This window comes from Urocampus carinirostris, chromosome 11, assembly GCF_059441175.1.
Source record: "Urocampus carinirostris isolate Australia breed hairy pipefish chromosome 11, RoL_Ucar_1.0, whole genome shotgun sequence".
Taxonomy (NCBI): domain Eukaryota; kingdom Metazoa; phylum Chordata; class Actinopteri; order Syngnathiformes; family Syngnathidae; genus Urocampus; species Urocampus carinirostris.
In genome coordinates, this window is record NC_142359.1 from 26,340,530 (window position 1) to 26,365,155 (window position 24,626).

The 24,626-nt window shown below is 40.0% G+C and overlaps 1 protein-coding gene across 2 annotated transcripts; it reads left to right on the top strand.

Moving 5' to 3' along the window:
• The first annotated feature begins 5,875 nt into the window (after positions 1-5,875).
• Positions 5,876-24,341, top strand: mkrn1 (makorin, ring finger protein, 1). 2 transcript variants are annotated; one of them, XM_088348040.1, is made up of 8 exons: positions 5,876-6,013; positions 7,365-7,499; positions 11,921-12,090; positions 13,386-13,594; positions 16,214-16,428; positions 18,877-18,987; positions 19,067-19,211; positions 22,907-24,341. In XM_088348040.1, exons 1-8 carry the CDS (start codon positions 5,940-5,942, stop codon positions 23,123-23,125), a joined length of 1,278 nt encoding a protein of 425 aa, XP_088204166.1. In that variant the 5' UTR covers positions 5,876-5,939; the 3' UTR covers positions 23,126-24,341. The 2 variants fall into 2 exon arrangements, with proteins under 2 accessions (XP_088204166.1, XP_088204167.1); XM_088348041.1 differs by lacking the exon at positions 5,876-6,013 and adding an exon at positions 6,141-6,340.
• The last annotated feature ends 285 nt before the right edge of the window (positions 24,342-24,626 follow it).

Genomic DNA, 24,626 nt, shown 5'->3' on the forward strand with positions numbered 1-24,626 from the left:
AGCAAAGAAAAATTAAAAGAAAAAAATCAATAGAAAAAACAAAAGAAAAAAAGGACAAAAGAATCGAAGAGAAAAATGAGTAAAAAGGAATGATACAAAAGAAAAATGAAAGAAAGAAAAAAGAGAATAAGAAAAAAGAAAGGAAAAAAATGAAAAAAGGAAAGGAGAAAAATTAAAAAAAGAGAAAAAAAATTAACTCGAAAAATAGGAAAAAAAAGACAGAGTGATAAAGAAATGAAAAGAAAAAATATTTGATTTTTTTCGTTTTTGTCTTTTTTTCTCTTTTATCCATCCATTTTGTTAACAAATAACATTACCAAAGCAATACATTTCATATTTTAGTATCCTAGCTAGCAAGATGCTTGTCGTGAACCAAAATGGCCGACACATGGTAGGTTTTTTTTTTGTTATTTAATTTTCTGGTTTATCATCCTTTTATCATCAATACCATTATCCCGGAGATCCTGGTGGAGAAACTCTCTCACCTAGGACTCTCTTCCTCCATCTGCCATTGTTTAATGGACTTCCTTTCAAACCGCCCACAGTCCGTGAAACTCTGCAACCATGTCTCTCCCACCCTAATACTGAGCACTGGCTCCCCCCAAGGATGTGTACTGAGCCCTCTGCTTTTCACCCTCTGCCACCTCCGACTGCTCAAAGACCCACCTCAAAAACACAATTGTTAATACGCTGACGATACTACCATGGTTGGCCTCATCTCTGAAGGGGACGAGGCGATGTACAGGGAAAACCACCTCATACTGAACACCACAAAAACAAAAGAACTCATACTGGACCTCAGGAGGAAAGGTGGGAACCCAGCACCACTCATTATAAAAGGAGACTGTGTAGAGCAGGAGTCGCCAAACTTTTTCCTGTGAGGGCCACATAACTTTTCCCTTCTCTGTAACAGAAAAAGTGTGATGATTGCAGGAGTGCCTAAATGTAAAAATGTATTGTTTTCCAGAAAGCCACAATCAAACAACCCTTTCTGGATTCTTCACGTAACAAAAGTCAGAAAATAAATAACACTATTAATGAAATAAATAATGACCAAATAACCCTCTCTAGGCTCTTCACTGAAAAAAAAAGCCAGGAAATAAATAACACTATTTATGAAATAAAGAATTACCAAATAACCCTCTCTGGGTTCATTTGTTTTACATATATATATATATATATATATATATATATATATATATATATATATATATATATATATATATATATATATATATATATATATATATATATATATATATATATATATATATATATATATATATATATATATATTTTTTTTTTTTTTTTTTTACCTGCAAAATAGATGGTAAATGTCAGTCTCACACGACACCATTTACTTGAACAAATTTCATTAAATCACGTGAGGTCCCCTTTAACATCTCATCTCATCTCATTAGCCGTACCGCTTATCCTCATTAGGGTCGCGGGGCCCCTTTAACATATAAATACAAAATAACATTGCCATCAATTGGTACTTTTCAAGAATCATTTAACAAAAACGCCATAACTATACCTTCCAAAACAACTCAATTTGTGTTATATGGAAACAAATATACATATTTACATGACAGTACTCTTAACCCAGTCCCGCATAACGTAGCATAGCTCACTCTGTTGCTTATGCTAACAGACGACTCACTCGTACTATTTCACTTTTTGTAAACTTTACAGACATCACAAACAACCTTTACAAACATATTTTCACATATTATCCTCCTCACAGTAAGTGTGTTACCAGTATGAACATCTCATCTGCAAAATAGATGGTAAATGTCAGTCTCACACGACACCATTTACTTGTTGACATTAACAGTGATTTATTGAACAAGTCATTAAATCACTTGAGGTCCCGTGAGACTTGCCCCAAACACCCTTCTCTGACCTGTGAGACTATGTCATCTAGAGGTGATATGCTGGTACTTCACTTTTTCTGCTTTACAAAACAACACTAAAATCCCAAAATATAACATTTTAACTTGTCAACAATCCTTGTTGCGCCGTATAAAATAGTTACTAACTAATAGTTAATCATGAAAATAGTTCATAACTAAGGAACATTTTATTGCAAAAGTCCAACTTTATTATCAAATACAAATACACACATATGAAGAAAAAAAATAAATCTTTCTGGTATTGTTCGTCACTCAAAACAAAAACAAACGGAACTCAGAGACAGTTTCTTCCCCAGAGCCATCACCACCCTTAACACACACTGCACAAAAAACCTAAACTCTTGCAAACACACTACCTCATACAGATGTAAAATTGTATTCATGCCTCTGCTCATTTTGCACAATGTTGCCTATTTTTGCACTACCGCATATTGCACTGATACGATCCCAAAACTGTATGTAACACCCTACATGCCCACACTTTCTTGTGTAAATATTGTGTAAATTATAACCTTTATCTTCTTTGATCCTTTATCTTCTTTATTTTCTTTTATCCTCACTGTAAAATGTGATACTGGAGTGCCATGTCCAATTTCGGTGTCACAATATGTTCAACCCATTTTGTAACAATGACAATAAAGGTACATTCTGTTCTATTCTATTCTATTCTATTCTATTCTATCTTTTTTTGTTTGTTTTTATTTGTCTAAAGTTTACTAGTATACGAAACGATTCATTTGAATAAAAATAACATTACCAAAAGAGTAGATTTTCACATTTTAGCATCTTAATGAGCAAGATGCTTATAATGACACAAAATAGTCTACACGTTCGTTTGACTAAAAGAGTATGTGGTGCAGAAGTGGTGCGAAAAGAATGAAAGGAAAACCCAAATATGGTTGGACAGGTGGGGTGAAACGTGCTCTGGATGTGATGTTGGTTCTTTCAATGGATGCAAGAGTGTGTGCTAGGAATAGATTTGAATGGCGAAGGATTGTTAAGAATTACTGGTATCGACGCATATGATGCAGAGGGGGTAAACCAGTGTATGCTGTTGGGCCTCTCTGATGATGAAGGGTTGCATGGCACAGCAACCCACAGCGTGTTGAGCTGTTGGCTTGATGATCAGCATACCTGTCAACCTCCAGGGCTCCATGCCCTTACAAACTGTTGTATTTTCCCTTACAAAATACAAAATAATCGTACACCATATTTTTTTTTCAAACTTGTTTATGTAGTTTAACATCTTATATTGTACATGTGTTTCGTTATATCATATATATTGTTAATTAACATTTTGTTTTGAGATACTGAGTTGCTCGACATGAATGAGGTTTATTATAAAAAAAGTTCAAAAATTAAGTAGCTTGGACGTTCACTGTAGAAGGAAAAAAATCCATGCACATATAATTAAGTAGAATAATACAATTTCTTATTACAATTATTAATTCATTTTCTGCATTCAATTATTATTGGTAATATACTGATTAAAGGGATAACCACAAATATTTTCCCATTTTCTTCTTTTATACTTCCTTTTTTCCTTCTTTATACAACATAATAATTCGTAATATAATGCATCAAAGCAAGTGAGCCATTTGAGAGCTGGCTCTCTTTAAGGGGCCGGTCACACAGACATTTGCGGCTGAATCACGGCCAGAAATTTCTGCCTTTAAGGCAGACGCTATTGGACGCATTGAGATCGCCATTCAGACGAGATACGGCAGTGCTTAACACGAGGTCGGAAATTCGCGCGCGGGTGGCAGCGCGAGATAGTTTTGCGCTGCTCAATTCTTAAGAGCGCGGGTACACAGCCTTTCACGGGCGTATCGAGGCTGAACCACGGCCAGAAATATCTGGCCGTGAAACAGCTGCTGTTGAACGTTTTGAGACCGCCATATAGATGAGATACAGCAGTGCTTTACTCGCGGTCGGAAATTCACACGAGGTTGGCCGCGCGCAAAACTTTTGAGCTGCTCAAAAGTTTGAGCACGTGTTAAACTGCGTGCCGCACACGTGGTCAACACGAGGTAATGACGCGGAAATGACGCGGAACGACGTGCTCTGGCCGCGGCCAGGGCGTGGTTACACATGGGTAGGACGGGAAATTTCAGCAGGTAATCGTGGCTGGAGCATGGTAATAGCATGTTCTGCGCCTGTATCGCGGTGTTATTACGTGAAATTAGCGTGTTACGCGTGTGACAGTCAAACGCCTTTCTCCGCGTATATACAGCGCGATTTGCCGAGCACACGTCAGTTGTGCTCGTGACGTCAAGGGGGTGAACATGGATCCCCGTCAGCGTAGTGACCTCGTCTTAATCCATTTTTATTTCTTGACATTTCTTTTCAAGATAATAAAATAAAAATGATGCCATAGCTTGAAATCTTGATCTTCACGGGACTGTGTTTTGAGCGGTTATGATTTCTACAGTGTTATCCGAGAAATGCATCCCTGTCGAGATTTGCATCCCCTCGCTACTACAACCACTTTTACCTCGTTTTATCTCACTTTTAGGGAATGTAATGGCGAACATATAACCAAATCCACTTCGTCTTGCTATTGTTGGGAATGTAATACAACATAAACCATTCCGTCTTTGTTTTTGTTGTGAACGTAATCGAACGGTAAATCCTCCCCTCCTCGCGTGAACGCGCATTCTGCTGCGCTTCCAACAAAAGTGATCGTATTCTATATAAAACGCTTATTAAAACAATAAATCGAGCTAATTATAACAATTGGGAGATCCTAGTCTATATAACGCGTTAATTTAAACAATAGAGTGCGATCGTATTCTACAAAATGCGTTTGTTAACGCGGATGAAAAAGTCACCAACGTCAATGCACGCTTAACAACAAAAGCGATCGCAGCAGAATGCGCGTTCACGCTAGGGGGTGGGGGGGGGGGTGGGAGTTGCGTAGTAGTCGGATTTGGGCACAACACCGGCTCGGGAGCTTTTATACCCGTCCGTGGTCCACACGAGAAAATGACGCAGAAATGACGCGATGAGGAAGCAGAACAGTTGCCGGCGTCTCTTTTGCGGGCATACCACCGATGAACAGCGGGTTGGCCAATTTTGCGCATTTTCCATCGCGGGCAACCACGGGCAAATAAAAAACGCAAAATTTTAGCCGTGATTCGGCCGCAAACGGCTGTGTGACCGGCCCCGAATGAGTTTAGCCGAAAAAGCCGGTTCTCTAATAAGAGACGGACTTCCTTTCACTACACAACTACAACATGGATGCAATGGGAAATCCCCAGGCGGCAGACACATGCGCACAGTAGCATCAAACGCTCACTTCGTTTGCAACGAAAAAAACGATACAGAGATAGAGGCTACTGTGGCGAACTCGTTTGACTTGATTGATTTGCCGTTTCGTGATAGTCGGTGAATACCGGATGGTACCCATAATTGACAAATTAGCGTTTTTCCGTACAGATTTTCTTGTACGTCGTACACGTCTTGAAATGCATAATAAATGTACTTTGTACGGCAAAATCGTACAGGTTGACAGGTATGGTTCAGTGTCAGGTTGGAAAAAGCGGAGGGGAATGAATGTTTGGTAAATGTGAATGTGTTATCGACTCAAGTCACCCCCATTGAGGAAAAGACGGCTTTGGTATATAGATAGAATAGATATATTTTTGCTCGTACAAAAATTATCATACTCTGTACACGATTTTACATGATCAAAAACGTATAAAATAGGTAGAAAACGTATACATTGACAGGTATGACAATTGGTGGACCCATATATTGTTCTAGAGAGGGATGTGCGCTACCAGGCTGTACTTCCCCAAGACGCACCACAGGAAATGGTACCACTACGTCCCCTAGTGGTTAAGAGATCCAACCAGCCGACCATAAGTACAATAATGTTCGCTCGTAATCAAAATGGTTGTAATGACATCATATGGCCACCGTGTGACGCGAGTCCGTCACCCTTCGGCAGAATCCGAATGGAGCCGAAGATCGTCGGATTCACCCGAAGGAGATATCCGGGCAGCTTCAACATAAACAGCAATGGCGGAAGCGGCGGCAGCGTCCACGGCGGCCCCAACCACATCATCAGGTTGGACAAAACACGTCACTTGCAGGTAAAACTGACACTGCCGCCTTTCAAATATGAACAAGGAAGCTTTTGTGTGATTTGGGCCTTGAACTTGCAGCGTTTTGACGACTGTCAACGGCGCTGTAGCGCTTAGCGTTAGCGCTAGCTTAGCTCGACTCTTGTGTTTTTGTTCCATTTTCCCATCTTGTCCTTGAATCGACGTTGTTTTAACGACGCATAGACGACGACAAATCGCCCCCTTGAGCGTGAAACGTCGCGTTTATCAAGTATGAAAGCGTCGACCTTGTTTCCCTTTGGTTGGATAGAATGCTACAACATTGACTGACTCGTAATGATAAAAATGTGAAAAAAGGTAAGGTAGGAAACAACCTGGTTCTAACTGAACAAAACATAAAACGTAGACGACTGCCTACAGTAGTAGACAAGAAGAATCGTTCAAATAATCGCTTGCTTAATTTATGGTCACAATTTCTTGCATCATTGTTTTACTCTGATCTCGCGCTGAAGAAACGTAATAAAGCTGGAGATGTTAGAATACCAACTGATTCTACACCGAACAACACTTTAACAGATGGTGATTAAAATCTGCTGGAACACTAACTTTTCTAACAGAACAAAGCATGTTAGGAACAATAGTGCCATTACGATGGTACACTAATTTATAGTGTTGGAACACAAACTAGCTCTAACTTTACAAAACATGCAATCAAAACAATGCAGGTTATTTTGGAACACTAGCTCTAACCGAACAAAAAATCAAATTCGGAAGGCCATGCAGGATATGTTTTCACACAGAAAACTAACAAGAGTACTTTAATGACGATACCAAGAAATATAATGTTGGAATATTAACTAGTTCAAACGGAACAAAACGAAAGGCTACACTAGAAACATTTCCACACACGGTCACAACAACTAGAGTGCCGTGATGACGATATCCTGAAATATAATACTGGAATGCTAACTTGTTCTAAGTAAACAAAAAATGCTAGGGAGACGACACAGGATCTGTTATAACACCAGCTAGCTCTAACGTAACCAAACATGAAAGGAAGACAACGCAGACCACATTTATTTGTACCAAAACGAAATTATATTGGAACACTTAAAACGCAGGATAAGGGTAAAAAACAACTAGTTCTAACAGAAACAAAACATGAAAGCAGACAATATAGGATATGTTGGTGCCCAAACTAGCTCAAACCGAAGAAACGCCAAAGTAAGACATGTTGGAATACCATCATAACAGAACCAAAACATGAAAGTTGGACGGCTAACTGTTATGGAAACTTATAAGAATACACCAAAGAAGTTCTCGCTTGATGCAACGTCAACAATTCATAGTTGGAAACTAATTTTGTGTCTCCCTTTTCCAGGTATTTTTTGCACGGCCTCTGCAAAGAAGGTGACAGCTGTCGCTATTCTCACGATCTGATCAGCAGCAAACCCGCGGGAGACATGCGTTGCAGATTTTACCAGAAGGGAAATTGCGCATTCGGAGAGCGATGCAGGTGAGCCATCAATTTATTGGAAAATTCATTGATCGATTGATAAGGTGGAAAAAAAAAATTGGGATGTCTACCAACAACAACTCGGTGAAAGAAACCCAACATTGTCCCACAATTCAACAAAGCCAAAAAGCCGATTTCATAAATGTAGACACAAATAAGAATCTAGCGACAGATAAGGAATCTGTATCGGATAGTGTAGAGGAACAGAACAAGAACGTTTTCAACTAGCTTCAGAATTAATGGACAATAAAGCGATGCTAACGCAGGCTCAACAACACAGCTTGAATGCATAATGTTCCAACACTAACTAGATTTAAATGAACAAAACTTCAAAGGAGATGACGTGGGATATTTTTGAACTCAAACTAGTTTTCACTGAACAAAACGAGAAACATAAAAGGCAGTGTCCTGGGACACTCACCAAATCTACTCAAAACATTGAAGGCAGACGACAAAGGATTTGATAAAATACTACTTCTAAATGAACAAAACATGAAAAAAGGACAATGCAGAAGGAGGAGATGCTCTTACAAATGGATGGAAATATAAAGGAAGTACCACTACAAAGAGACCATTAAACATATTTTGGATAAATACCTGGTTCAAACTGAACAAAACATTAAAGGAAAACAATGCAGAGTATTAAAAAAAGTTGGAACATAAACAAAACATGAAAGGAAGATGACACAAGAAATATTCCCACATGTGGATAGCAAAAGGCAGGCACGCTAACAACTTGTAACTGAAGAAAAACATTAAGTAATATTTTTTTTCGTGTTTTGTTCTGGTAGAACAAGTTAGTATATCCTGTATCGTCTTGCGCTCATGTTTTTGTTTGTGTTTTTGTCTTTCTTGTTTTGTTCATTTGGATCTCATTGGTATTGTAGCATTATATTTAATTTGCTCATCATCAGGTCCACGTGTGGGAAGGTTTGTTTTGTTGTCTGTCTTTCACATTTAGTTCAGTCTGGGCAGGTTAGTGCCCGCATATTCTGCATTGTCCGCTGGGTTAGACCTAGATAGTGTACCTGCATTATATCTCATGGTCTTGTTGATCTGTCCATGTTTGGGAATGTTTCTCCTTATTTTGTTCAGTTATAACCATTTGGTATTCCATCATGTCATGCATTGTCTCTTTTATGTTTTGCTCAATTGCAATTGGTCAATAGTCCTGCGTTATATTTAACGGTCTTCTTGTTGTTCTCATGTGAGAATGTCTCCTGTCTCCAACCTTTCATGTTTTGTTCTGTAACTGTCGATTGGGCGTAAAGACAGCGTCTCCTTTTGGGAGTCAGATGAGGCTCCGTTGTCAGAGTGCTGAGAGCGCCCAGACGCTGTCTACTTTGTGTCTGGTTTCGTCCCCATAGTTACCGAGGCGCCCGCTCCTCCCCCTCCTCCTCTCATAGCAACAACAATACGGTGGAGCTACTGGCAGAGATTACGATGCGTCGGCGTTGACAACAAGTCGCATTCTTTCGTCCTTGTGATTGCCGTCAAGGCGCCCGACATGTGCTTGTGTGCGAGGCGGGTGTCAGTTGCGACTGGCTCAATTCCCCCCGGGCTTTGCCTATTGTGGTGGACTCAATGACCCCCATCCTGAAAAAAGGGACGGGGGCGAGCATTGGATTCTGCATAGCAATTGCATAAGGCTGTTTCGCCCTCAATATTTAGGCACCTCGTTGTCCTTGGGACGCTGGTATATTTTTATTTTATTTTTTCTTTCCTTGAAATTGACGTGTGAAGTCATGTTGATGCTGTTTTCTTTATATATATATATATATATATATATATATATATATATATATATATATATATTAGATAGATGGATGGATAGATAGATATATGATATATTTATATATATATAGATAGATATAGGGCAGCACTGCGGCACAGTGGTTAGCGCGTGTGCGTCGCAGTTCTGAGGTCGTGAGATCAAACCTCCTGTGTGGAGTTTGCATGGTCTCCCCATGCTTGCGTGGGTTTCTTCCGGGCACTCCGGTTTACTCCCACATTCCAAAAATCGTGCATGTCAGGTTAATTGGCCGGTTCAAATTGTCCCTAGGTGTGAATGAGCAAGCAAATTGTCTGTCCCTGTGTGCCCTGCGATTGGCTGGCAACCAGTTCAGGGTATCCCCTGCCAACTGCCCGAAGATAGCTGGGATGGGCTCCAGCACCCCAGCGGCCCTACTGAGGATAAGCGGTGCAGATAATGGATGGATGGATATATATATATATATATATATATATATATATATATATATATATATATATATAAAATCATTAAGCCTGGGCGATATGACAAACATTGTTATCACAATAAAAAAAATTCTTATCAGTCGATGTCGACAATTATCACATCTTTTTTTTCTTTCACATTTTGCTATTTTTAGAAATATACAAAGTCAGAACAAATGCACTGTGACAAACTAGTTTTTCGCAAATATTAGGAACATGAAACAAACGTTAACAAAATTTGGTCATGAAGACAAAAAACATTTCACATAATCTGAGGTAGACCTGCAACACCCCCCAAAACAAAAAAAAAACATAAATACCCAAACTAACTTCAATTTACACTGCGCAGTATGTTAAAACCTTTTGTGTATGAAGTCAAAAGGTGTAATGATATTTGTTATAAATTCAAATGAAACTTCAATTATTTTACATTAAATAAAATAGAATTTCGGCACAACTATAATTACTAATAAGTGTGATATCCCTCTGTAGTCTCCCATAGCCACTCAACACAATGTTTAAAGTGTGTCTTACTTTGTAAACAGTAGATAGTCGGAGTTTAAATTCAATTCAAACATTTGTTCACACAGGGAAATCCGATAAAGCCAGGGTCTCATTCACGATGGTTCTCTGGTTACAGCGATCAGTGAACAATAAACATGCATTACATTAAGGCTACTTTAGCAATCTACTGTATATAAAGCTTACTTATGAGATCCCAGCGACAAGATGGTTAGGGGTACGGGCGTGATTACAAGATCTGGGCGTAAATGGGCAGCAGACAGCCAAGTACGTCAGGCAGAAGGCAGGCTGAGGTTGAAAGATGTCATCGGAAATGCATGCATACGGCGTCAGGGACTAGGGTCTACCCATTTCCAGCAATGGTCAAAAGCTGATCCAAGGCAGAGGAGAGACATGGTGCAGGCCGAGGTAACCAAATGGAGGAGAAGGTATGTGGTCCAGGGCTGTGGAGCTTGGAGTCCAAGGAGCCTGGACAAAGTGGGACCTTCCAAAGCAAAGGATCACCTGGCCAGAACTCTAGAGATTGGAACCTTTCCGGACCTCTTTCTTGTTCCGTTCAGTGTACGACACCCTTCCAACACCAATCATCCTGTACAGGTGGGGGTTGAGTGAGAACCCACAGTGCAGGCTATTTGGTGGGAGAGGGTCACTGGCGCATATACTGGCAGGATGCCAGACTGCTCTTAGCCAGGGCAGATACCGCTGGCGCCACGACAAGGTCCTCGGTGCACTGGCTTACATCTAGGAGCAGGAAAGGCGAAAGAAGCATCAACCCAGTCCAACACATTCCATCCGGTTCGTCAGGGAAGGGGAGAAGCCAGCATCCTCTAAGAAGACCCATAAGAGCCTCCTGCAAACAGCACCAGCATGGCAGATGAGGGTAGACATGGGAAGGAAATTACACTTTCCCCAGGTAGTCCAAACTTCCTTGAGGCCAGACATCGTGATTTGGTCTGAAAAGGCCCAAAAGATCATCCTAATTGAGCTAACTGTACCGTGGGAAGATGGATGAAGCAAAGCCCATGAAAGGAAAAAATGAAGAACTGGTCCAACAATGCAGGAACAAGGGATGGCCTGTTCCGCAGTGGGTTTTTATAGACCAGTAGTCTCAGTTTGTCTACCCGGTGTTGTGGGCTAATGGTGTTGAGCTGAAATCCAGAAACGGCATTCGGTCTCGAACCCCGGACCTTTTGCGTGTTAGGCGATTGTGCTAACCACTGCAAATAGTGGTCGAGGCGCAAAATGGCAGTTCCAGAGTCTGGTATCACCTAACGGGAAACTGAGCTTGAATATAACGATAAGTGAAATCTATTGACGTCAAGGACAATGTCACCGTGTTCACGCGTTAACTACAAGTAAAGATTGGCCTTTTTATATCAAAGGCGTAACGTCTTTCAAGGGAATATTCCGGAATTTCAATCTACTAGAATAATCGTTGCGCTAATGTTTTGATGCACTATTTTCATTCCATTATTATGATGAGTTAGGCCAGTTTTCCAAGCACCGTTGTATTTTATTGCCTGATAGTCTTTTCTCTTTACAGTCTTTATTACATGTTTTGCCATGTCTAATCTTGTTGCATACAGTGTTTGACAACGTTGATGTCAATGAAAATAAACAAAATTCAATTCTATACCATTAAAACATTTATATATTTCCCGCAGGTTTGAACATCAGAGCTCAGAGCAAGACGAGCCGCCGCCGGAGCCGTTGCCTTCCACCTCACGAGCCAGCCAATCCGATCAGGAGCTCAGTGGGCCGTCCCCCGGCCCAGGAGCCCCAGATTGGGTCAACGCCGCCGAATTTGTGCCGGGGCAGCCGTACTGCGGACGGGGTGAGTGCCGGATCCTGTCGTTTGGTGCTCAACGTGAGACTTGACCTTGTCTGTAGCTGATATGCTAACCTATTGTTTTCTTTGCGAACTAACAAAACAGCGTTGATCTCCTTGGAAACAACAGATGGGACAAATGATGATGAGTGTGTTACATAGTGACCCTATATAACACACTGTTTAAACACTGTAAAAATAACACAGCTGTAAAAAAATAATTAATTTATTTAAATTCAACACTATTGGTTTAAATAACAAGCAAAAACAAATGTATTATCTCATAAACGGGATTTTTTTTTTAATATATTTAGGCTACTTCCACTCTTTTCTCACTGTTTCCTCTTCTACCCACTTTTATCAGCCACTTGGCTGCAGGCTAAGGCTTTCTGCTAGCCATATTATTATTCTTAGGTTTTTTTACATTAGTACTGTGATCCAGTTATATGTTGATCGGCATATTCAAACTTCTCTTGTTTCCTTTTCTAGCCACTCATGTAGCCACTTTGCAGTAAGCTAGACTTTAATTTATATTATTAGCTGCAACTGCTTTGTCTTTCAGCATCACTCACGTTCCATAGCTGGTAGTTTATTTTTGCCACTGTTTCCTTCTCTAGCAACAGACATTAGCCACTTGGCTGTGGGCTATGGCTTGTTGCTAGCCGCTATTGTTCGGTACTCGTGCTTTGTCTTAATATTACTTTAGAAATGACAAATGACTTGTTAACAAAATGTTTACTTCAGAGATTTTAGATAAAATATATATTTTCTTATGACTTTAAAAATGAATAGATTATCTACTTTTACGTGATTATTTTGTTATATAAAAAAAAATGTTTTCATAATTAAATTTTTTTCATTCGTTTACTGGACTGTATTTATTTAGTCCTTTTCAAGTCACTAAAAACCTCACAAACGCTTTACAATGTAGTCCACACTTACACATTCACACACCGACGGGGAGTCAGCCATGTGTGGCGCCTATCTGCTTATCGGGGACATTTAGGGGTTCATGTCTTTTTCAAGGACACTTCAACATTTGACTCCAAGTAGCCAGGAATTGAAACTGCGGGCTCTCGGTCCTAAGACGATCACTCTAACTCCTGAGCCACAGCCTTCCCAATTTTTATCGGATTTTGGCATATGAGTTCCATATGTCACACATGCCTTGTCTAAGAAAAATAACTCTTTCATTCTTATCAAGTTTTTTTTTGGTGTAGCCTTATTTTGGAACACTATATTTTCCTGACATAGTATCACACTTAACGACAAAGTTGCTAATCATAGTTCCTATTTTCCAGAATCGGCGAGCTCTGCCGTCCCGCTCATCGAGGAATCGGAGGCCGCTCCGGTGGACAAAGAGCTGAGCAAGCAGCTGTGCCCGTATGCAGCCGTGGGCGAGTGCCGCTACGGCCTCAACTGCGTTTACCTGCACGGCGACGTCTGCGACATGTGCGGCCTGCAGGTGCTGCACCCCAGCGACAATGATCAGCGCTCCCACCACACCAAGGTAGGCCCGTAACCTCTGAGGAGTTTCCACCATTTTAACACATGAGGTCTTATATAGCGATGCCCAATAAATCTTTTTTTGTACTACTGATAAAATCTTGCCCGAGGAGACTGACAGAATAATTTGACTGGAGCAAGGCTCAGTCTTAATACTCCCCCTATCACTAGTAAAAGCGTGTTCACAACAAAGGTAAGAAAGTCCAAATCTTCTTTATCTTCCAAAAACGTGCAATTAGAACCATACACAGGGTAGGATATCGAGATCATACTAATATTTTATTCCTGCAGTCCAAATTATTAAAATTAGATGATTTTGTAACATTATTCACTACACAACTGCTATTTAAGGTCAGCAAAAACATGGTGCCAGAAAACATCCATAAATTATTCATTCAAAAAGAGGGAAATTATAACCTAAGGGGCTGTAGTGAATTCATAATCCCAAAGGTGTGAACCACTAGGAAAAGTATGTGCGTGTCTGTGTGTGGAGTCAAGCTTTGGAATGGATTGCAAGACGAGATCAAACGGTGTCCAACTATTCACCTGTTCAGGTTTAGATACAAAGGAACATTCCTGGTGGAATACAGAGATGAGGAGGTGAGTGGTGCGGGAGATTGGGAATAGTGCTTCTAGTTAACTTTGTGTTATTGTTGCTATTCTATATCAAAACCTTTATTATTAATATCATTACATTTTTTTGTTATATCATTGGTATATTTGGTGGGGAAGATGAAGGGATAGGTAATATAAGCATTTGCTTCTTACTACCCCTTTTTGAACATGTTATGTCACGTTATTTTGTTGTTGGGTTATTGTTTTTGTTCTGTTTTTATTTTGATGTTCGAATAAAGTTTTCATTCTTCAAAGCAAGGTGAAAGAGCGAGGGGCACAAGCCTTGTTTCAGCTAGGGCGCACCCCAGGTCGCGCGACCATGGCATTACAGATTAACTGGAAGCAATCATCCGAGGGGAAAATTTCCTTAGCTTTCATTTTCATGATTTATTAGGCAACATATTTATAACCAACAGTGTGTCTTGTATCAACATCTCTACTTGAATAAGGCTTGATCCCATTACTCCCCCTTGCCTTTCCTCTACCCCTTACTCTTGAAAAGCATGTTTAAACACCCAGCTTTGTAAAATTACAACTTTTTTTCAAAAAGTGTTAGAAATGTTTTTGTTATGGACTTTCCTTACATTAACATAGTCATTGGGTTCAATTGTTAAGTCAAGTCATGATTATTTGTATAGCCCTTAATGACAGAGTCTCAAAGGGCCGCACAGATTAAAGACTATTGCAGACTATCAACTATTATGACTCCATTCCCTCATCTAAAACCTATATGAGGGCAAATAATACACATATTATCAACATAAAATATAGGTTATTCATATGCTATAGAATAGAAGTGTTTTTTAAGCTTAGATTTAAAAATTTCCACTGAGGTTGCAGATCGAATTTCAGGGGGAAGAGCATTCCACGGCACCGGGGCCCGAATAGAGAACGCTCAATGATTTTGGGTAAGAAATTCTGATAGAAGGCTATACCTCATGTGCAGAACTTTCACAATCTACAAGCACTTTGACTGAGGGACAATACTTTGTTACCTTGGACTAGAATTATCATAATAATGTAGTATACTAACTTTCTCATAAAACCTTACAAAAACGATTTCATTTTCATCTACAAAGGCCTCATATAACACCATCTTGGTTGAAACATTTTTTTCTTTTATGTTTTACTATATCAGGGTTTTAAAGGGTTAAGATTAGGGTACTAGAAGCCTCCACAAAGCAAGTAAGCTGAAAGAGTAAGGGGCGGCAGCCCTGTTTTGACTCAGGAGCACCCTAGCCACGCCCCCTCTGCATTACCGACCAGGTAGATACGAACGTTTTTTTCGGGATGTCTAAAAATATCGTATTGTGTGCACCTTTTTCCGAGTACAGGACAGTACTGTAGAGCTTCTTTCCGCCTCTACCGGCGTGTGGTGGCTCTGTAAGAGGTCATCCAGAATCCAAAAATAAAGCTTCCTCTCCCTAGTTCGTGTGTAAATATACTGCACTGAATCTCCAGCGCACTAAGAACTTTCACGATTTTATTGTTTAATATCTCGTGCATCCATTCAATATGGTTGCTGTAAAAAAGAGGCAAGCCGTTTCTTTTGAAACAAAAGTGGAATAATAAAGCTCGATGCGGTTGAGAAAATGGTTGGATCTCTTATTTCCGGCCACTCTCGAACACGGAGGAGGATCTCCTCCTTAAAGCTTATCCAATAAAAAATTAAACTCAACTTTCTTTAACTTTATTTCTTTATAAAGCATATTATTTTATGAAAAGTGTATTTTTTAGTACAAAACAATACATGTTACTTATACAAGCCTTAAACATAATTATATAAATCTTAAACATACAAAATATAGCACTTAAGCAACTTACGACAAATTAAACTTACGAACGTTCGTCCGGAACCTCGTTCGTAAGTAGGGGATCTGTATTCGTTTGTCGTGCAGGAGAATGTCAATTCATACAGGGGGTGCTGCGGGACAAGGAAGGATCTCTAAGTATCATGCGTCCCTATAAGTGCATGTCAAGCTCAATTCGATTTTGCTTTTGTGTGCAGGCTTGCATCGAAGCCCACGAGAAGGACATGGAGATCTCGTTCGCCGTCCAGCGCAGCAAAGACATGATGTGCGGCGTGTGCATGGAGGTTGTCTTTGAGAAAAGCAACCTGAGCGAACGCCGATTCGGCATCCTCTCCAACTGCGGACACTGCTACTGCCTCAAGTGCATCAGACGCTGGCGCAGCGCACGCCAGTTCGAGAGCAGGATTATCAAGTACGGGGTTTTTTTTCTACTGTTTTGATGACAATAGAACGAAAATTGGGATGGTGGATTTGTTACAGCCATGGAACTTAGCAAGGGGGCCTTTTGTGCGCCTCTTTCGATTTTTTTCGATATTACAATATTGTGGAACGAGGAAAATGAGATTTTGGATTGAATGATAATGGAAAAGCATCGTGGGAGTGAAACATTTTATTTTCTGTTTTTCAAAACACACACACACATATATACAGTGCGTCCGGAAAGTATTCACAGCGCTTCACTATTTCCACATTTTGTTATGTTACAGCCTCACTTCAAATTGTATTAATTTAATCTCTTATCTCAAAATTCTACACAAAATACTCCATTATAACAATGTGTAAAAGTTTTTGTTATTTATTTTTTTTATTTATTAAAAATAGAAAACTAAGAAATCACATTTACATAAGTATTCACAGCCTTTGCTTAATACTTTGTTGATCCACCTTTGGCAGCAAATACAGCCTCAAGTCTTTTTAAATATGATCCCACAAGTTTAGCACACCTATCTTTAGGCAGTTGCCCATTCTTTGCAAGTCTCAAGCTCAATCAGGTTGGATGGGAGACGTTTGTGCACAGCCATTTTCAGATCTCTCCAAAGATGTTCGTTCGGATTCAAGTCTGGACTCTGGCTGGGCCACTCCAGGACATTCACGGAGTGGTTCTGAAGCCAATCTTTTGAGATCTTGGCTGTGTGCTTTGCGTCGTTGTCCTGCTGAAAAATGAACCTTCACCCCAGTCTGAGGTCAAGAGCGCTCTGGAGCAGGTGTTCATCCAGGATATCTCTATATATTGCTGCATTTATTTTTCCATCTATCCTGACTAGTCTGCCAGTTCCTGCTGCTGAAAAACATCCCCACAGCATGATGCTGCCACCACCATGCTTCACTGTAGGGATGGTATTGGCCTGGTGATGAGCAGTGCCTGGGTTCCTCCAAACATGGCGCCTGGCATTCACACCAAAGAGTTCAATCTTTGTCTCATCAGACCAGAGAATTTTGTTTCTCATGGTCTGAGAATCATTCAGGTGCTTTTTTGCAAATTCCAGACGGGCTTCCATGTTCCTTTTACTAAGGAGTGGCTTTCGTCTGGCCACTCGACCATACAGGCAGTAGCTCAGGTGGTAGAGCGCTCGTCTTGGGATCAAGGGATCACAGTTCGAATCCCGGCTCGTCCGTGTTACATGTCGAAGTGTCCCTGGGTAAGACACTGAACCCCTAATACCTCCAATAAGCAGGTTAGCGCCTTACATGGCTGCAAGGCCGCTATTGGGAAATGTGGAGCACATTGTAAAGCGCTTTGGGAAGTCATTGACTTGAAAAGCGCTATATAAATGCAGATCATTTCATTTTCATTTCATTGGTGGATTGCTGCAGAGATGGTTGTCCTTCTGGAAGGCTCTCCTCTCTTCACAGAGAAACGCTGGCATTGTCATAATGGAGTATTTTGTGTAGAATTTTGAGATAAGAGATTAAATTAATACAATTTGGAATGAGGCTGTAACATAACAAAATGTGGAAAAAGTGAAACGCTGTGAATACTTTCCGGATGCACTGTGTATATATATATATAATATATATATATATATATATATATATATATATATATATATATATATATATATTTGTTATATATTTTTTCTGCTTTCTGAAGAATATATATTTTTTTCTAGTTTTTTTTTTTTTTATACCATTTTTTTCCTTTTGAATATATTTTATTCCAAAATGCTGTGTTCATTTTTTTTAAAGTATTTTCTATTTTTTGGTATACAAATATTCTTTTCCAAGTGATTTTGAACTTTCGTTCTGTTTTTGGAAATAACCTTCATTTTTTTCCAAAGTGTGTTTTTTCAAATTTTTTTTGTCTTTTTTTTTTAAATGTTTTTTCTCAGATTTTTAAAACAGTTTGTTTTTTATTATTTGATTATTATTTTTATATTTTTTGAAATATACTTGTTTTGTGGGTTTTTTCAAACAATTTTTTTTCCTGTTGTTTCGAAAAAAACGTATACTTTTGTCTGCTTTTTAGAATATTATTGGGTTTTTTTTGTGGCTATTTTTCCGTTATTCGATAAAAGGTGTTTTTCTGTTTTTGGGGGATTTTTTTTTTCTTAGAAAAAAAATGATTCTGTTTATGAAGCTTTTTTTAAACAAATATTCACAGGTTTTGAATATTTTTTTCTGTTTTACTTTAATTTTTTCTTATCTAATTTTTATTTTTGTTTTGTTTTTCAGAATATATAAATAGTAAAATGTGTTTTTGAATGGAGATAAGGGGCTGGAAAAACATTTCAGACTGTAACGTGAACGTAGTGTAAGCTAGGGACGAGGTGTTGTTGATGTTTTTGGGGAAAATGCCGTAACGAGGGTGCGTTAAGAAACTCAAAATTCCGCACGGTAAAGTAAAGGTTTTCCTCCACAGATCTTGCCCGGAATGCCGAATAACATCCAACTTTGTCATCCCGAGCGAGTTCTGGGTGGAGGATAAGGAAGAGAAGCAGAAGCTCATCCAGACGTACAAAGACGGCATGGGGTGCGTAACGCAGGAATTTCCATCAATCCAACACGTAGATCTACTTTCAATCGAACCGTCTTATTTGTCCGGATTGCAGGTGCAAACCGTGCCGCTACTTCGACGAGGGCCGCGGCACCTGCCCGTTCGGCGCCAACTGTTTCTACAAGCACGCCTTTCCGGACGGCCGCCTGGAGGAAGCTCAGCCCCCCCGACGGCAAAACGCCTCCAACAGCAGGAATCGGGTATGGCGTTTCATGACCTTCCCCGCCAAAATGTTCTGCGTGGAATAAGATTCCAAAAAACATTAGAGGAAGCCTGTGTTTTTGAGGTGTTCTTGTAGAATACTTACTCTAGTGTTTACAATGCCCAAGTAGAGGTAAGATCTTGGGCCTGCTTCGATCGTAAAATGTCAAGTCGGCGCGTTCGGGCTTGTCTCTCGCCAGTTATTTTTTTTTAATTTTTAATTCTTTCCTTCGTGGAGGATCTTCACAGCATGCTCTTACTTTTTCTCAAGTAGTTATTTCTATCTATATACCTACCATGGTCATATCCCTCTGAGACAGGTGACCAACAGTAAGACAAACACATACACAAAAACAAAGAAAATTAAAAAAGGAAAAGGTAGCAAAAAAAAAACACAATATGACCACGGCCAACCCAAATGCCCAAACACCCAAACAAATGATGCACCTCGGCACCCAAATTGGTCATGCTTTCGTCCCTCCAGATGAAATGGGACACCAGAAAGCGGCCATGTCATTTGGGTCAGGAATGACACAACACACTCTTCTCTTCAACAGCAGGGCCCGACAGCTTTCATTGGTTTACCCCTGCTTCATCATACAGGTGCCCTGCCCATCCCTTAGAACGCGTCCAAAGATCCCACTATTCTTTCACAACACCTCTCCACTCATTACTATTACCAACAAGAACTCTAGCTTCCACTATATTTCCGAAAGTGCACTCATGACACTATCCATACATGTCAATCGCTGCCTTCCTCTTGGTCTCTTTCCATTGACTTCTGCTCTGTATATCTGCTTCAACATTCGCTCCTCATCCATCTTCTCCATGTGTCCAAACCAACCGAGTACTCTTTTTTTCACACGCTTGCTCAGTTCCACAACTACTAAAGTTCTGTCCCTCACAATTTAATTTCTCAATCTGTCCAATCTTGTCACTCCTAACATACTCCTCAAACACTTGATCTCAAAAACATCTAATTTCCTTCTCAAGTCTCTGCGCCATACAACACAGTCGGCACAATCATAGTCTCATACAGTCCCCTCTTAACATTTATACTCATACTCTTGTTGCTCGACGATCTCCTCAGAGCATCAAAACCTTGATTCACTCCGTGCGTACTCAATTCCACCAACTGTAGCCACATGACAACCCAAGTACCTAAAGCTTTCAACTTCTACCAGCACCTGTCCATGCAACCTCATTTTTAACGCCATGCCCAGTCCTTCATGTGAACACTTCTTCACCTTACTCTTGCCAACATTCACACATTAATTACGCCTATCACACACTCTTTCCTCAGAATCAGCCACAAGCGCTGTGTCATCTGCAAACAACAACTGACTTAGCTCCTGCACCATTCCACTGTTATCCATCATCTCTCCACCTCTGCCAAATAGTTTTGCATTCACCTCTCTCACCACGCCATCCATGTACACATTAAATAGCCATGGTGACATCACACACCCCTGTCTCACACCAGTCAACACAGGGGACCACTCACTTGTCTCACGCCTTACTCTTACACATGCTCTGCTGTTCATATAAAAACTCTTCAAAGCTTCCAACAACTTTCCACCCACTCCATACATCACCTGCCACAACGCCTCTCTATCAACTCTGTCATCTGCCTTTTTCAAGTCCATGAAAGCCAAACAAGCATCTTTTGCAAAATATTTCTCACACACCTATCTTACTGCAAACACATCCTTTAGTTATTTAAAAAAAAATGCTTACCAAACTATCAGTTTAACTCCTAATCACTAAATCCAAAGGAATTTTCCTCTTCGTTATTGGGGTAAAAGACGCGCGGCTTCCTCCTTTCCACCTCATTTCTGCTTCTTGCCAAATGCTTACAAGCTTTACAAACTTTCTTTCAGCTTTTTGGCCATATCTTTCACTATTGGCAGCTTGGAATCTGCAGAATTTATTTTTCTTTTTGGTGTCATTTTGTTCAGTTTTACTTTCGTTCACTCCACGTCCTGGAGATGCACACTTCAGCGCCAAACCGTTCATTCATGCGCAGTGCAGACTTGATTCAAGGGACTCTGCCCCAAGTAAACCCCGAGCTGCGTAGTTCAGCCGAAACGCACAGTTTGGCGCTGAAGTACGCATGGCCGGAGCAAAGCTTAGTTTTTACTTGGACGGCTAGTTAAAGCTTTGGGTTTATTTCAGGCTTGTTTATCAAATCAAATGAATTTGTCAGGTTCGAGCGGGTTCGGGTTTATATACCCACAGGTCAGGTCGAGCTGATTTTTCTAGGCCCGATCTTACCTCTATGCCAAGTGAGTTCAAATGAAGCGGGACGTTTATCGGCACAAATATTTGGGAATCTGACAGATATCGGTATCGGCGTCTTTTTTTATTCCACGGGCCGCTTATTTAGACTCTGAAATTCTGCTTTTTGAAGATTTTTTTTCTGTTTTTCTTGTATTTTTTGAGGGGGACTTCTGTCTTGGAGTTATTTTTTTCTCATTTTTTCTGCTTTTCTGAAAACGTTTTTTTTTAACTTTCTTTTTTCACAAAAAAAAACATTTTTCACTTTTTTAGGAAATGTGTTTTTTATGTTTGTAAAAGTTTTTTGTTTTTCTAATACAAACAAAATTCTGTCTTTTGAACTATTCTGTTTTTCTGAATATTTTCGTTTAAAAAGTATATTTTAGAGCTATTTTTAAAAATATATATATTTTCTTAAGTTTTTAACTTTTTTTTGTAATATATTTTTATTGTATATTAAATATATATTGAAAAAAAAAACGTTTTTCTGTATTTCCAAGTATTTTTCATTCGTATTTTTAAAGTATTTTCATTTTTTTTTATGTCGTAATAGCAATACTTGGTTTCTTTTCTATGCCTTTGTCATGTTCACAAGGGATGGGAGAGCTTAAGATCAGTCACATTGGCTCAGCATGTGTATAGGCTGTTGCGATTGTAGGCGCTTCAGAATTTTAAGACGGTACATCGAGTTTCGTTTTATCTTTAAAGGCAATTCAAATAAAATTGAACAATTTACAAACAAGTGTCTTAATCACGGCACGTGTTACTTTTCTGTACTAGACGTTTCCCCGCTGATTATTTTTTTAGATAGATAGATAGAGAGATACTTTATTCATCCCCGTAGGGAAATTCACACTTCCAGCAGTCTACCCTGTTGTTTATTAACAGATGAACATGATGCCCTAGGGGTGCTTGTAGCGAAGTGGATGACGTCACGCCAGTCCAAAATTTCGACATCCCTGCGGCAGATGGAAAACTTTTCTTTGTGAAAATCCAGGGATACACCACCTCGTGTTAGCAAGTCCGCCTCCTCTCCGATTCTCCCCAGTTTTCGTGTTTCTGTTTAGCGGCGTTGAAGCCGGATTGCTCCGGGTAGCTCCGGGTGGCTACACGTTAGCGTCCGGAATGCTAAACGTGAGCCACGTTTCCGCAAAACACAGCAACTGCGCTCCCTGTGCGCTTCGATGTTTTCCACCAGCACTCGATGATCTTATTTGGTCGTGAGTTCGCATTTACCATGATTACGGATGGTACCGAAGACTTATAACTTTTAGATTTTCTATGACTGTCAAATCCGGTGCAGCTTGAACAACAAAGTTGAGTTTCGCTCCTAAATTTGCGCATGCGGCTTTATAACTGGTGCGCTCGGTAGTCCGGAATCGATGGTAATTAAAACCCTCTTTTTCTTTGGGGTTAGGGTTCTCGCCACTCCCGCCTGTGGGACATATTGGACGAGCGAGACAGCGGCGACTCATTGGACAACTCTGACGAGGAGACGGTGACGCTCGAGCTTAGCGAGATGCTCCTCATGCTATTGGCCGCCGGCGGCGACACCCACGACGAGGACGACGAATCGGAAGACGAGTGGGACTTGTTTCACGAAGAACTGGACGACTTCTACGAGATTTATCTATAACGACGCAACCGGACTGTCTCTTGCCGGTGCTGGCTTTGACTCCGCCCCCTTTGGCAAACTCCTTATATGGCAGTGGCTCGAAGCAGGCCATATGTAAATGAACTTCAAAATGAAATGAGATTCCCGTGACTCCTTCCTTGTCCAATGAGTCATTTTCTCCTTAATCCCTCATGAAATCATTTTTTTTGTTACTTCCTCATGAGAACATTTTCTTGTTACTCCCCTTTGAGAACATTTCCCGATTAATCCCCTCTGAGAATATTTACTTATTACTCCTCCATTAGATTATTTTTTATTTACTCCCCATGAGATAATTGTCTTGTTACTTGCCCATTATATCAATTTCTCGTGACTCCCCCATGAGAACATTTTCTCGTTAGTCTCCCATGAGATTCCTTCACTACCCCCTCATGAGATCATTTTCTCATTACCCCACCAGTAGAACATTTTCTCGTTACTCCCCATGACATCATATTCCCCTTACCCCTCCATGAGATTTCCTCATTACCCCACAGTTAAATCATTTTCTTATTACGCCCCCATAAGGACTTTTTACTCACCCATGACATAATTTTCTTGTTCCTCCCTAATGAGAACATTTTCGTTTTCCCATGAGATTTTCCTGTTTCTCACACGAGATCTTCTCGTTACCCACCCATGAGACCATTTTCTTGCTACTCCCCCATGAGATTTCATAATTTTTTTTTTTTTCGTTAGTCCCCCATTAGAACATTTTCTTGTTCCTCCCCATGAGATCATTTTCTCGTCACTCCCCCACGAGATAATTTCCTTGTTCCTCCCCATTTAGATATCCTAATTACGTTCTCATGACATATTTTTATTACTCACCACGAGAACATTTTCCTATTACTGCCCCATTAGAACATTTTCTTGTTCCTTCCCTGAGATCATTTTCTCGTCACTCCCCCATGAGGTAATTTCCTCGTTCCTCCCCCCTAACCCGTTTGCACCTTAAAGTCATAAAGCCGGCCCGTTCATTTCAACAAGTGCAATATTAAGCTAGCATCTACTGACTTAAAAAACTTTAGGAGGGGGCGGGGCCACCACACTTTTTAATCCCACTTGAATCGATGACAAAAGTTTCCCGGCATTGTGGGAAAGAAAATGCGTTTTTGTTTCCAGGCAAATGTGTGTTTTTGTATGTTCCACGGCGTCCATCTTAACTTGAAATTAAAAGTTTATTATACACGGCTCATTTGGGCTACTCCTTTGTTTTTTTAAGTCTTTTTAAGGTACAGCAGCATGAGATTGGAGCATTGCGAAGGGATAGTGAAACTAGTTTTATAGTTTTCGTCATCGCTATTCATCTGTTTTTTTTTGCCTTTTAGTTGTATTTTTCTTTCAATTCATTTCTATATTTGTATTCTCTTAATCTATTTTCCCTTTGTATGATCATCTCATCGTTTTCCCTTATTCCCAAATTCTCTAGATATTTCTATTTGTCTTTCTCTAGCGCCTTTTCTCTATTCATATTTCTCTC